This window comes from Hypanus sabinus, chromosome 26 (assembly GCF_030144855.1).
Source record: "Hypanus sabinus isolate sHypSab1 chromosome 26, sHypSab1.hap1, whole genome shotgun sequence".
Taxonomy (NCBI): Eukaryota; Metazoa; Chordata; class Chondrichthyes; order Myliobatiformes; family Dasyatidae; genus Hypanus; species Hypanus sabinus.
The window spans coordinates 2,946,962-2,960,475 of NC_082731.1; the positions used below are offsets into that span (position 1 = coordinate 2,946,962).

The window sequence follows — 13,514 nt, forward strand, 5'->3', positions numbered from 1 at the left end:
GCCCTCTTAATATCTAAAATCTCACTGACAGCATCTCCATTGGCTTCTTGGGAAATAATTTTCAAGATTTTCCATGCTGTGGCTGAAGATGTTTCTTCTCTTGTCATGATTCAGGAGTCAGTAGCACTGGGCAATTCTTTGAGCTAATTAGCTCAGAATCCAATAATGTTGGGTCCAATGGACACAAACTGCTGAAGGAATTCAGTGATGGCCTAATGCAGGGTCCTGACCTGAAACATCAGTTATTCCTTTACCTCAAATCCCGATTGACCTGCAGCAGTTTGTTTATTCATTGCTTCAGGTTCCAGCATCTTATCTCCTTGGGCTTCTGTTCATTCACTACCAAATAGAAGAGGAATCTTTACAACAGATGGTGATGGTCATTGGTGCAGACATGTATATCGGTGGCTGATTTTAGATTTTAACTGTCCGTCTTGTATTGCACCAACCTATTATGTACCAGTGTTGTACATAGGACCAACCAGAAAAAAAGTAATTTTATATTTGTTGCTCTGAATTTTCTTTGGAAAGATTTCATCATGATCAAAATTCAAAGTAAAAATTTATTATCAAGAGTACATACATATCACCATAAGCAACCCTTAGATTTTTTTTCCTGCAGGCATAGTAACTATAACAGGATCAATGAACAACAGCCTGTGAAAATGCAAATATAAATAACAAGTATGAAGTAAAAAGATAGAAACCTTTAAGTAGGAATACCAGGAATAGAATGAGTGTATTCACCCCCTTTTGTTCTAGAGCCTGTTGGTTGGGGAATAGTAACTGTTCTTGAACCTGGTGGTGCGAATCCTGAGGCTCTTGTACCTTCTACCTGATGGCAGCAGCGAGAAAAAGGCATGGCCTGGGTGGTGAGGATCTTTGAAGGATGCTGCTTTTCTGTGGCAATGTTTCACGTAGATGTGCTCAATGGTTGGGGGGGCTTCAGCTGTAATGTATTACCTTTTGTCGGATTTTCTGCCCAAAGGCACCTGTGTTCCCAAACCAGGACGCAATGCAGCCAATCACCACACTTTCCACCACACATCTATATCAGTTTTGCCAAGATTTTTGATTATATGCCAAATCTCCACAGACTCCTGAGGAAGTAGAGGTGCAGTCGTGCTTTCTTCGCAATAATGTTTATATGATGGGTCCAGGGTTCAGTTACTGATCCTCTCCATCTTTGTTCCTCCAATGGTTACTGGCTCATGGACCTCTGGTTTCCTTCTCCTGACGTCTACAATCAGTTCCTTGGTCTTATTGACATTGAGTGAGAGTTGGTGTTATGTCACCACTCAGCCAAGTTTTCACTCTCCCTCCTGTATGCAGTTGCTCCCACCTTTCATACGGCCCACAATAGTGGTGTCATCAACAAACTTCCGTATGGTGTTGAGCTGTACTTTGTCACACAGTCATGAGTGTAAAGCGAGTAGAGCAGGGGCTGAGCACACATCCCCTTGGCTGTGCTGATGGAGATTGTGGTGGAGATGTTTTTGTCAATCCGATTTCTAGGGTCTGCAAATGAGGAAATCCGCGATTCAACTGCACAAGGGAGTACTGAGGCCCAGGCCTTGGAGTTTACTGATTAGTTCTGAGAGGATGATGGTGTTAAATACCAAGCTGTAATCGATAAAGAGCATCCTGATGTATGCATCTTTGCTGTTTCAAGGTTTGTGAAGAGCCAGTGAGATGGTATCTGCTGTTGCTATAGTAGGCAAATTGGAGCGGATCCAGTTGTCATTCATGCAGGGAGCTGATATGCTTCAAAACTAGCCTCTCAAAACACTGATAGGTTACCATGCTCTTCTTAGGCACTGGTGTGGTTGAAGCATGTGGGTACCACACATTTCTGGAGCGAGAAGTTGAAGATATCCATGAACACACCAGCCAGTTGGTCAGCACAAGTCTTCAGTACTAGACTGGGTACCATCTGAACTGGATGCTTTCCTTGGATTCACTCTGTTGAAGGAAGCCGGTACATCACCTTCAGATACCGGGACCAAAGGATCATTGGGAGACACGGGGGTGTGCAAAGGTTCCTCCCTGTTCTGGTGCTCAAAGTGAGCATAGATGGCTTTGAGCTCATTCAGAAGTGAAGCTATGCCGTCCCCTATATCACAAGATTTAACTTTGTAAGAGGTTGTGGTATTCAAACCCTGCCACAGATATCGAGCATCCCTTATTGATTCTAGTCTGGTCCAGAATCTCCACTTCGCCTTTGAGAAGGTTTTCTGGAGATCATACCTGCATCTCTTGTAGCATTCTTGAATGCCTCTGATCTGGCTCTCAGCGAATTCCAGATCTCATGGTTCATCCAGAGCGTTAAATCCTGAGCGACAAACTCATCCACAGCTGTTCCAATAAAGTCTTTTGTGATCCTTGTGTAGTATTCAGGTCCTCAGATGTATTCTTGAACATGGCCTACTCCACTGACTCAAGGCAATCCTGTAACTATTTCTGTCTCCCGTGACCACCTGACCAGTTGTCCTGATCTCTAGAGCCTTGCTTTTCAGGCTCTATTTATGTAGGTAGTCTAATAGCGCCATGGGGAATTTTTTACAGTAATCTGAGGGAGTCTCAGTTTAACTGGTGACTGGACACAGCTCTCTCAGTATTACAGTGAAATGTCAGCCTGCAATTGTGTTGATGTTTTTGCAGAGAGTACAAGCTGCCTGTCATTGACCATGCTGTTTTTGTCGTTGCTATTTGGTTTGATCTGGAGGTAAAATGTCAACTTTCTCTCTCTAGAATGCGGTTGTTCTCACTAGCCAAATGATTTTTCCTTAGGTGTTGACCAGATGAAACTTCAGGCAGATGAAGACATGAAACAAGGGAAAGATGGTAAAACTGACATTAGACGACGTTACTCCATGATGCGGGGGCAAGGTCAAGCTATCTCTGTTGTTGGGGCACCTGTTCACTTCTCACAAGAGGAGATGCAAGCAAAGAGACGACCAGAACCCATTATGCCTTCAAATCAGTCCAGGTAATTGGTCAATGCACCAATTTGGGAAATCAGTTTTCATATGGGTTTGTTGCACAGGATTCAAAGGTACATTTAATGTCAGAAAAATGTATACAATATACATCCTGGAATGCTTTTTCTTCCCAACCATTCACGAAAACAGAGGAGTGCCCTGAAAGAATGAATGACAGTTAAATAGTAGAACCCCAAAGTTCCCCACAGCTTTGCTCCCCCCCACATGTAAGCGGCACCAAGCAACAATCCCCCCTCCCCCATTGACCAAAAAAAAGCATGGAGCACACAAGCATGAGCAAAGCAACAGCAAGGACACAGACCTGCAGTACTCCAAAGACTACCACAGACTCTGTCTCCGTTTTCACAGCAAGAGGGGAGACATAACAAACAACTTGCTGGTTTACGATGTTAAAAGTCCATTGCATTGCTTTTTCTGAGCTCTGTACCCAAAGATCTCGGGTCTCTGCCGTGGATCTTGCAACTCTCCTGATGACACACTGATCTCCTGCTGTGATACCGACCTTCGATCCGCCTGTCTCCAGAGCCACAAGATCTCGTCCTCTAAAGGCGAGCTGAGCTCTTAGGCCAAGCCCTTGGTGTGCCAAATAATGGCCAGTTGTGAAACTCTGAGAGCAGGTCCCATTCCCTCAAAGAACCGTAGTCAGCATGTAACTTCAGGTGAGGGTCTTCAAAAGAACCCTGAAAGGGAAAAATGGAGATATTAAAGATGGGAATAGAGCTGTTTTCGAAGATGCAAACAAAAGAGTCGCTGTTAGGCGCCATTAATTGTCCTGAACTCCTCCATGAGTTTCTATCCTTTGGTTACACTATTAGGCTGATCCGAGGCTGTGTATTTGGAATGTATCAAGGTGCATCTCAAGTTTGTAATCTGACACAATTTGATACAGAGCCACATAAAACTGTTAGGACTGGTGACGAATGGCTGGACCAAGGCATATTTTAGTGAGTGACAGCAATTTTGGCAGGGAATTCCAGAGCTTGGGCATGCTTGCTGTAACCATGATTGTCAACAGTAGTGCAGAGCTCTAGAGATCTCTCAGGATTAACAGGCAGAAATGAGGACAGCACTATTAAACTAATTCACAACCCTAGCAAAGATCTGTAATCGATTGGGATTTTATCAAGAGATTGAGTTTATTTTGACATGCAAATTCTTAAGTGGAGCTAGGAACTGAAATATTAAGTCACCTCAAGACATGCTACCTGATATTTTACAAACAGTAATATTCTGCAGCCTCAGTCCTGACTCTCCAAGACAGATAACACACACAAAATGCTGGTGGAACACAGCAGGCCAGGCAGCATCTATAAGGAGAAGCACTGTCGACGTTTTGGGCCGAGACCCTTCACCAGGATCAAGAGTCTCGGCCCAAAACGTCGACAGTGCTTCTCCTTATAGATGCTACCCGGCCTGCTGTGTTCCACCAGCATTTTGTGTGTGTTGTTTGAATTTCCAGCATCTGCAGATTTCCTTGTGTTTGCTCTCCAAGACAAATACGAATTTCTTCCATCAACTCAGCTGGTTGACCAACATTAGCTCCTCGTTAAATACAAACTCAAGTTTGAAGTTTTTATTTTTGTTTTCAAATCACTACATGGCTTTCTTTAGTAGTGCGCATAAAATGCTGGTGGAACTCAGCAGGTCAGATAGCACCTATGGAAAGGACATTTTGGGCCTTCTTCAGGATGGAAAGGAATTGGGAAGAAGCCAGAATAAGGTGGTGGGGAGAAGGGAGGACAATCTAGAAAGGTGATAGGTGAAGCCAGTTTGGTGGGAAGAAGCTGGGAGGTGATAGTGAAAAAGGCAAAAGGTTGGAGAATAAGGAATCTGATAGGAGAGGAGAGTGGATCATCGGAGAAAAGGAAGGAGGAGGGGCATCAGAGGGATAGACAGGTGAGGTGAGAGGCCAAAATGGGAAAATGAAGACTAGGGAAGTGGGTGAGAGAATAAAAATACCAGAAGTTGTAGAAATCGATGTTCATGCCATTAGGTTGGAGGGTACCTAGAAGGAATATGCAGTGTTGCTCCTCCAACCTGAGAGTGGCCTCATTGTGACAGAAGAGGAGGCCATGAATCAACATGTTGGAACAGGAATGGGTGTAGGAATTGAAATGATTGGCCACTAGGAAATTCTGCTTTTTGGGTCCTCCTCCCCTTTTCCCCCTTCTTCTTGTTTCTTCCCTCTTTCTTGCCAGTCCTGATGAATGTCAACTGTTTATTTGTGTGTATTGCTCTGGGTTTCCAGAATCTGCCAGATTTCACGGGTATCACATCACGAACACGTCTTTATCCTTTAATCTCCTCCAACCCTCAGTGTTCCAATTCCAATCTTTGGGTCAGCATTCAGCCACAAGACGTTTAGCTCTGGAATCCCCTCCCCCATCCACTTTGAAAACGCTCCTTGAAGCCATCCTTTTTGACCAAGCCGTCTGTTGTCTCCATGTGTTGTTCAGTGTCAAATTCTGTGTCATGCTCCTGTGTGAAATCTTGGGATGTTTTGTTGCAATAAAGGTGCTACAAAAGCACGTAATTTTATTTTTGGCTTAGAACACGTTGGATCCTTTCCAATCATTGATCGGTTTCTCTGTCAGTTTTAGGCCGATGGGACAGAGTGGGCGGAAGAAGGTTTTTCGTCTGGGTGACGTGGTGCAGCAGTTGCCTGCAGATAAGATAGATAAGCTGAAGATTGGTGCCTTGAAGCGCATCCTGAACTCTGAGAAAGCAGTGGCACGAGGCGGAGCTGGTCCGGTATGTATAACGTGAAAGCATCTGCCATCACCTATCACCTTCTAGCTTGTCTTCCTTTCCTTCCTTCCATCTTTTTATTTTGGCATCTTCTCCCTTCCTTTACAGTCTGAAACATCAAAGCATGTATGCAGTATACAACCCTGAAATTTGTCTTCCTCACAGACAGTCATGAAACAAAGAAGAACCATGGAACCAATCCATTCAAAGAAAAATATCAAACATCAAACCCACTACCCCCACGTGCAAAAAAAATTGTGCAAACAGCAACAGAAAAAATGAGCGAAAACACAGAATATTAGAACACACAATCAAAAGGCTCAGTTCAGCTCAGTGTTCATTATCTGCAGGCCATCCCGATTCAAAAATCACCCAAAGCTGGTAACAAAAATGAGCGACCAGAAATAGAAGCTGTAGCACATTATAAATCTGAATTAATCCAAATTTACAATCCACGTTGATTAAGCCTTGCTCCATTAACTGTTTATTCATTTCCATAGATGTTGCCTGACTTGCTGAGTTCCTTCAGCATTGTAGTGCAGTTCTGATCAGGTAGCTGAGTAGCATTTTAAAAGGTGTGCAGTCATAACCACATACTGAAGGAGGCTGAGCGAGTTTCCTGCTGCGTAGCTGGACTGGACGGTAGTTTAATGATTAATTCCACGCTTTGCAGTGCCAGCTGGATCGGGGTTCAGTTCCTGCCATTATCTGTAAGGAGTTTGTACAGTCTGCCTATGATTGCGTGGCTTTCCTTTAGAAGCTTGGGTTTCCTCCTACATTCTAAAGGCATGAGGGATGAGGTTAGTAAATTGTGGGCATACTGTATTGTGCCGGAAGCTCGGTGGCTATTGTGGATTGCTTCCAGCACATCCTCAACGGAAATGATTCATTTCTCTGTGTGTTTCAATAGACCTTAGACAATAGATGCAGGAGTAGACCATTTGGCCCTTTGAACCAACACTGCCATTCAATGTGATCATGGCTGATCATCCACAATCAGTACTCCGTTCCTGCCTTCTCCCCATATCTCTTGACTCCACTATCTTTAAGAGCTCTATCTAACTCTTTCTTGAAAGCATCCAGAGAATTGGTCTCCACTGCCTTCTGAGGCATAGGTTCACAACTCTCTGGGTGAGGAAGTTTTTCCTCAACTCTGTTCTAAATGGCATACCCCTTATTCTTAAACTGTGGCTTCTGGTTCTGGATTCCCCCAACATCGGGGACATGTTTCCTGCCCCTAGCGTGTCTAAACCCTTAATAATCTTACGTTTCAATCAGGTGTGGTCTCACCAGAGCCCTATACAACTGCAGAAGGACCTCTTTGCTCCTATACTCAACTCCCCTTGTTATGAAGGCCAACATGCCATTAGCTTTCTTCACTGCCTGCTGTACCTGCATGCTTACTTTCAGTAACTGATGAACAAGGACACCTAGATCTCATTGTACTTCCCCTTTTCCTAACTTGACACCATTCAGATAGTAACCTGCCTTCCTGTTCTTGCCACCAAAGTGGATAACCTCACATTTATCGATATTAAACTGCATCTGCCATGCATCTGCCCACTCACCCAACCTGTCCAAGTCACCCTGCATCCGCCTAACATCCTGCTCACATTTCACACTGCCGCTCAGCTTTGTGTCATCTACAAATTTGTTAATGTTACTTTTAATCCCTTCATCTAAATCATTAATGTATATTGTAAATAGCTGCGGTCCCAGCACCGAGCCTTGTGGTACCCCACTCGGCACTGCCTGCTATTCTGAAAAGGACCCGTTAATCCCTACTCTTTGTTTCGATGTACATGTGACAAATAAAGTTGGATATAACCAAGATTGGAGACTTGTGTATAATGCAGAGAAGCAAATTTTCATCAAAAGTTTTGTGATATTTTCCTTTCCACTGACTGCATGTGAAGTTTATTAATGAATTTCTTACCCAGATCCGTGTGAAGATCCTGGCACGTCTTGTGACGCAATTTGATGGGAGAATGAAAGTCGAGATGCTGGATTTCATACTTGAGGATATCCGAAACCGTGTTGACCTTGCATTTGCATGGCTTTACCAAGAGTACAACTTGTATCTTAGCCAATGGCCCAATGGCAGCCTTGAGAATTATGATGAGTGTCTGACTAGCCTATTGTCCGGCCTGCAAGAGAAACCAGACCAGAAGGACGGGTCAGTAGGAGTGACAGTGGGAAATTTACTTGCTTCCTTACTCTTTGTGTTGCTTGTTCAGTTTTCTCTTTGCATCTCTCAATGGGGTAGATCACTGGTTGTTTGAACTTTATTCCAGTATTCTGATCACAACTCAGAACACTGACTTGTGCCAAGCTAAAAAGCAAAGCTATATGGAAAGTTGAAGGGCAAACACGAGGAGATCTGCAGATGCTGGAAATTCAAACAACACACAAAATGCTGGTGGAACACAGCAGGCCAGGCATGCCTTGGGTCTTGGCCTGAAATGTCAGCAGCGCTTCTCCCTATAGATGCTGCCTGGCTTGCTGTGTTCCACCAGCATTTTGTGTGTGTTGTTTGGAAAGTTGAAGGAATTTTTTTATTCTCTTTGGTTACACTATCTTCCATTCTGCTTCATTTTGTTCTCTAATGACGTATCTTTATTGCTCTCTTCTTTATTGTACCAAATGTCAATTTATCCAATGGGTCACCACCTTGAATCGTTTTTACTGATCCACACTATTTTAAAAACAGGCAGTGAACCAAACAAAAAAAAACTACTTATAGTTTTGCTGTCAATGAAATACTTAATGTAGGAGACAACTGCAAGTTGTCTGCTATATTATTGACAGCAAAATTTGTGAAAAGTGCTACGTAAATACATTTCTTTCCTCAAAGATGATTCTGATGTAAAAGCTTACAGTTTATTTTATCATTCTGATTTAGCTGCGTGACTGCATTTTTGGTTAAAGAGTCAAAGAGAAGTTCAGCACAGAAACAGGCCCTTTGGCCTAGGAAGTCCATACCGAAATTTTTAAGCTGCCTACTCCCAAAGACCTGGATCGTAGCCCTCCACAGCCCTATCCTAACTTCTCTTAAACATTGAAATTGAGCTTGAATGTGCTGGCAGCTCATTCCACACTTTCACAACCCTCTGAGTGAAGAAGTTTCCCCTCATGTTCCCCTTAAACTTTTCACCTTTCACCCTTAAGCCACGATCTCTGGTTGTAGTCCCACCCAACCTCTGGAAGAAGCCTGTTTGCACTCACTCCTCATATTTTTGTATACTTATATCAAATCTCTTTTCAATCTTTGACATTCTAAAGGATACAGACCTAACCTATGTAATCTTCTCAAATGTAAACTCAATAGTTATTTTCACACACTATGTGAATAGCAATTTGGCAAGCTCTGTTGGGCTGAATGGCCTGTTCCTGTCAAAAACTTTCTAATCTCCTATAACTTGGGTCCTCCAACCTGGCAACATCTTTGTAAATTTTCTCAGCACTCTTTTAACCTTGTTTTCATCTTTCCTGTAGGTAGGTGACCAAAACTGGACACAGTACTGCAAATTTGGCCTCACCTATGTCTTATAGCACATCAACATAACATGCCATCTTCTGTCCTCAACATGTTGATTTATGAAGGCTGATGTACCAAAATCTTTCTTTATGACCCCATCTACCTGTGATGCCACTTACAACAAATTATGTAAATATATTCCCAGATCCCTTTGTTCTACCACACTCCTCAGTGCCCTACCATTTACTCTGTAAGACCTAGCCTGTTTGGTCCTACTGAAATGCAAAACCTTGTATTAAATTCCACCTGCCATTTTTCAGCCTATTTTTCCAACTGATGCAGTTCCCTCTGCAAGCCATGATGGCCTTACTCACTGTCTACTACATCCCCAATCTTGGTGTCATCTGCAAATTTGCTGTTCCAGTTAACCACAGTTTCATCTAGATCATTGATGTGGATGACAAACAACAACAGACCCAGCACCTATCCCTGCAGCACTCCACAGGCATTCAGTCAGAGAGGGAACTCTCAACTACAGCTCTCTGGCTTCCCCCACAAGGCTAATGTCTACCTCATCCTGGAAGCAAAGCAACTGTTCTTGACCAGCTTCCCATGTGGGACTTTGTCAAATGCCTCACTAACATCCATGTAGATAACATCCATTTTCCTGGTAACTTCCTCAAAAAACTCTGTAAGATCGGTTAGACATGACCTACATGCACCATGCCATGCTGACTATCCTCAAGCCCATGTCTATCCAAATACTTGTATATTCGATCCCTCAGAATACCTTGCAATAACTTTCCCCCAATTGATGTGAGGCTCACCAGCCGATAATTTCCCAGTTTCTGTTTAGAGCCTTTTTTTAAACAGCGGAACAACATTTCTTGTTGCTAAGAATATTTTAAATAACTCTGCTAGGGCCCCAGCAATTTCTGCACATGCCTGACAAGGGACACCTTGTCAGGCTCTGGGGATTTATCCACCTTGATTTGCAAACACCACATCAGGTGGCAAACACCACCTTCTCTGTATCCTATAGAGGGTTCTTGAAGTTGATGCCACGTTGTCTCACTTGGCTCTGTATCTGTCTCCCAAGTAAATACAGATGCAAAGGTTACATTAAGATCTCCACCATCTGTTTTGGCTCCACACGTGGATTACCATTCTGGTCTTCCACAGGACCAATTTTGTCCTGAGCAATCATTTTGCTTTTAACATACCTGCAGCATCCCTTAGGATTTTCCTTCAACTTGTCTGCTAAAGCAACTTCATGCCTCCTTTTAGCCCTCCTGATTTCTTTAAGTGTTCTTTTGCATTTCTTATACTCCATAAACACTTCATTTGTTCCTACTTGCTCATACCTGCTACGCATCTCCTTCTCTTAAACAGGGCCTCAATATCTCTTGAAAACCAAGGTTCAATACACTTTGTTATCTTTACCTTTTATTCTTACAGGTACGTACAAGTTTTGTACTCTCAAAATTATGTTTTTGAAGGCCTCTGACTTTCCAAGCGCATCTTTGCCAGCAAACAGCCTGTTCCTCAAACACACTTGCCAGATCATTTCGGATGCTGTCAAAATTGGCCTTTCTCCAATTTTGGGAAGTTGTTCATTCTGCCATACATTCTCTGAAGTAGAGGCCACGTAAAATACTGCTGCCTGTACCCTTGTTCTCACTAAGTGCTGTGCACTCTGTGAAACTAATCATACTGGCCCCCATGGTAGCATTGTGGTTAGCACGATGTTATTATAGCTTTGGGTGTCAGAGCTCAGAGTTAAATAGTGACATCCTCTCAGGAGTCCGTGTTTTCTCTAGGCCCTCTGAAAATGTTTCAGTTCAGGCAACATCTACGTAGAGAGAAAGTTAACCTTTCAGGTCTGTTATCTTTATTTAGAGCCTTGGGATGTTTTGTCCTACACAAAAAGCACTATTTAAATGCAGGTTGGTGATTTTTATACTCACAAGCTTTAGGTCTTTATAATTCATCTGCAGACTCTCCTTTAATCAGGTTGGAATGTTTCCTATAATTTCTTTGGTGTTTTTTAATTGTACGTCTCCTCTCATTAGGCTGTTTACAAAGCTGGTTCTGGAGGCTCCATCTATAACTGATAATGCATTAGAAGTGATCCGGAGGTATTGTGAGGATGAGGTAAGTTGCAGGCCATTGTTCTGTGGCTGCTGGCTACATTATTCAACCTGTTCCAATGAGAAGCTGACTTTGGTTTCCTCGCTACCTTTCCTTAGACTCGGATCTACCTGGGAATGTCGACACTGAGAGATCTGGTCTTCAAACGCCCCTCGAAACAGTTACAGTATCTTCATGTGCTGCTTGATCTGAGCTCCCATGAGAAGGACAAGGTGAAGTCACAAGAAACAGCTGTTTCCAGTTTTCTGTGGGGCTTTGGGAGGAATGGGCTAGGGATCTGTTCCCCACTTTAAATCCTTAACAATTATCTGCTTTCTTTTAATATTCAATTTACTTTCAGATCTCTTTCCTGAAGACTGGATTCGTGCTAGGTGTGAATAGGTATTGGGACTCCTTTTCTGGAAATTCATGAGCTGACTTTATAGGAGGAAGCTCCTTGATTCTTGGTGTCATGCGTGGTTCAGAGAATAAAAATGAGATTCCACAGGTGCTGGAAATCTAGTGTAACATGTATAAAATGAGTGCTGATGAAGGGTCTTGGCCTAAAATGCCGACTGTTTATTCCTCCCCATAGATGCTGCCTGGCCTGCTGAGTTCCTCCAGCATTCTGTATGTGTTGCTATAGTTCAGAGAGTGACATTGTTATTGTCTCTTGTAAGGTGTGGATTTGTCCCATTCCAAGTAATCTGAGTGGCATGGTCTGTGGATCTTGGGTGGAGTTTGCATGTTCTCCCTGTGACCTCATGGGTTTCCTGTGTTCCAGTTTGCTCCCACTTAAGATGTGCACAAGTTGGTAGGTCAGTTGGCCGTGGTAAATTACTCCTCGTGTGTAGGTGAGTGTTGAATCTGGGAGGAATTGATTGGAATGTGGTAAAAATGAAATGGGATTTGTGTAGATGGGTAAAAGATGGCTGTAGATTTGATGGACCTTGTTTTGCTGTATTACTCTATATAATTATAATTACTCTTAGGATTGCTCTAAATCTTAAACACAATCCAGGCTAGCGTTTGGGTGTTAAATGAGATTTCCTCGGTATCTACCTCTCAACTAATGTAACTTGGATCATTAATTAGTTTTTAGTGTGAGATGTGAGCACGTTATCTCCAGTGACTCCTACATTGCAAAGTGGCTGCACTTCAGAAATGCTTCATTGGTAATGAAAGCTTTGAGACCAGCCCAAGGTTGTGAATGACTGGAATTAGATTTATTACCACTCCCTGATAAGATATGACCTCTGCCTACAGTGGTGATCCATTTTCCCCTTCGAAATCAGCTTGTTTATGTGCTGTAGGCACCCAGAAGTGATAGCGCACTCCTAGTGATACTCGGTTTTGTCTCTAGGTCCGCTCACAGGCATTGATGTTCATTAAAAGAATGTATGAGAAAGAGCAACTGCGTGATTACATCGAGAAGTTTGCCCTGAATTACTTGCAACTGCTGGTGCACCCCAATCCGCCCTCCATTCTCTTTGGGGCTGACAAAGATACAGGTGAGAGCTCTGTGTGTACTCTGTCACTCTGGACTCTCTGAGGTTGAAGTAAAGAAGACAGTTTGCCTGCAGTGAGCAGATCTTAAATGTGTACGTTAACGTGACGGGTGAGATGAAACCAGTCAGACTGTACTATATCGAAATGCAAATGTACTCTTCTGACTTGGCATTCGCTAACTTGGGGAGGTCTGACAGCTGACACTGGGTAAATGTGCACGTTAACGTGACGGGTGAGAAAGTCTGTGGTAGTCTTGCTAGGATTTTACTGTTTCTTATGGATGGATGAGTATCAAAAGAAATGTTGCTTCTTTATAAAATTACAGTTGGGCTGCATCTGGAATATTACATTTAATAGAAGAATTTAAGAGGCTGGTAGGCATGCGAATGCAGAGGATGGAGAGATCTGGACTTTTGTAGGTATAAGGGGCTTTTTTATCATACGACATAGAGGCAGAATTAGGCCATTCAGCCCATCATATGATCTCCAACATTCTATCATGGCTGATTTATTATCCCTCTCAACACCATTCTTTTGCCTTCTCTCTGTAACCTTTGATGCCCTGATTAATCAAGAACCTAACGACCTTCACCTTAAATATAGCTAATGAACTAGCCTGCCACAAATTAATCATCATCTGGCTAAAG

General features: G+C 43.0%; 1 protein-coding gene across 3 annotated transcripts in view; it reads left to right on the forward strand.

Moving 5' to 3' along the window:
* Positions 1-13,514, forward strand: part of sympk (symplekin) — a 117,063-nt gene that overhangs the window by 42,647 nt on the left and 60,902 nt on the right. For 2 of the 3 annotated variants that reach the window (XM_059951382.1, XM_059951380.1), the window contains exons 11-16: positions 2,791-2,989; positions 5,597-5,753; positions 7,691-7,926; positions 11,301-11,382; positions 11,478-11,591; positions 12,722-12,869. In XM_059951382.1, coding sequence (XP_059807365.1) covers positions 2,791-2,989; positions 5,597-5,753; positions 7,691-7,926; positions 11,301-11,382; positions 11,478-11,591; positions 12,722-12,869 — 936 coding nt within the window. The remainder of the gene's footprint in view (positions 1-2,790; positions 2,990-5,596; positions 5,754-7,690; positions 7,927-11,300; positions 11,383-11,477; positions 11,592-12,721; positions 12,870-13,514) is intronic. The other variant, XM_059951381.1, reaches the window with a different exon arrangement.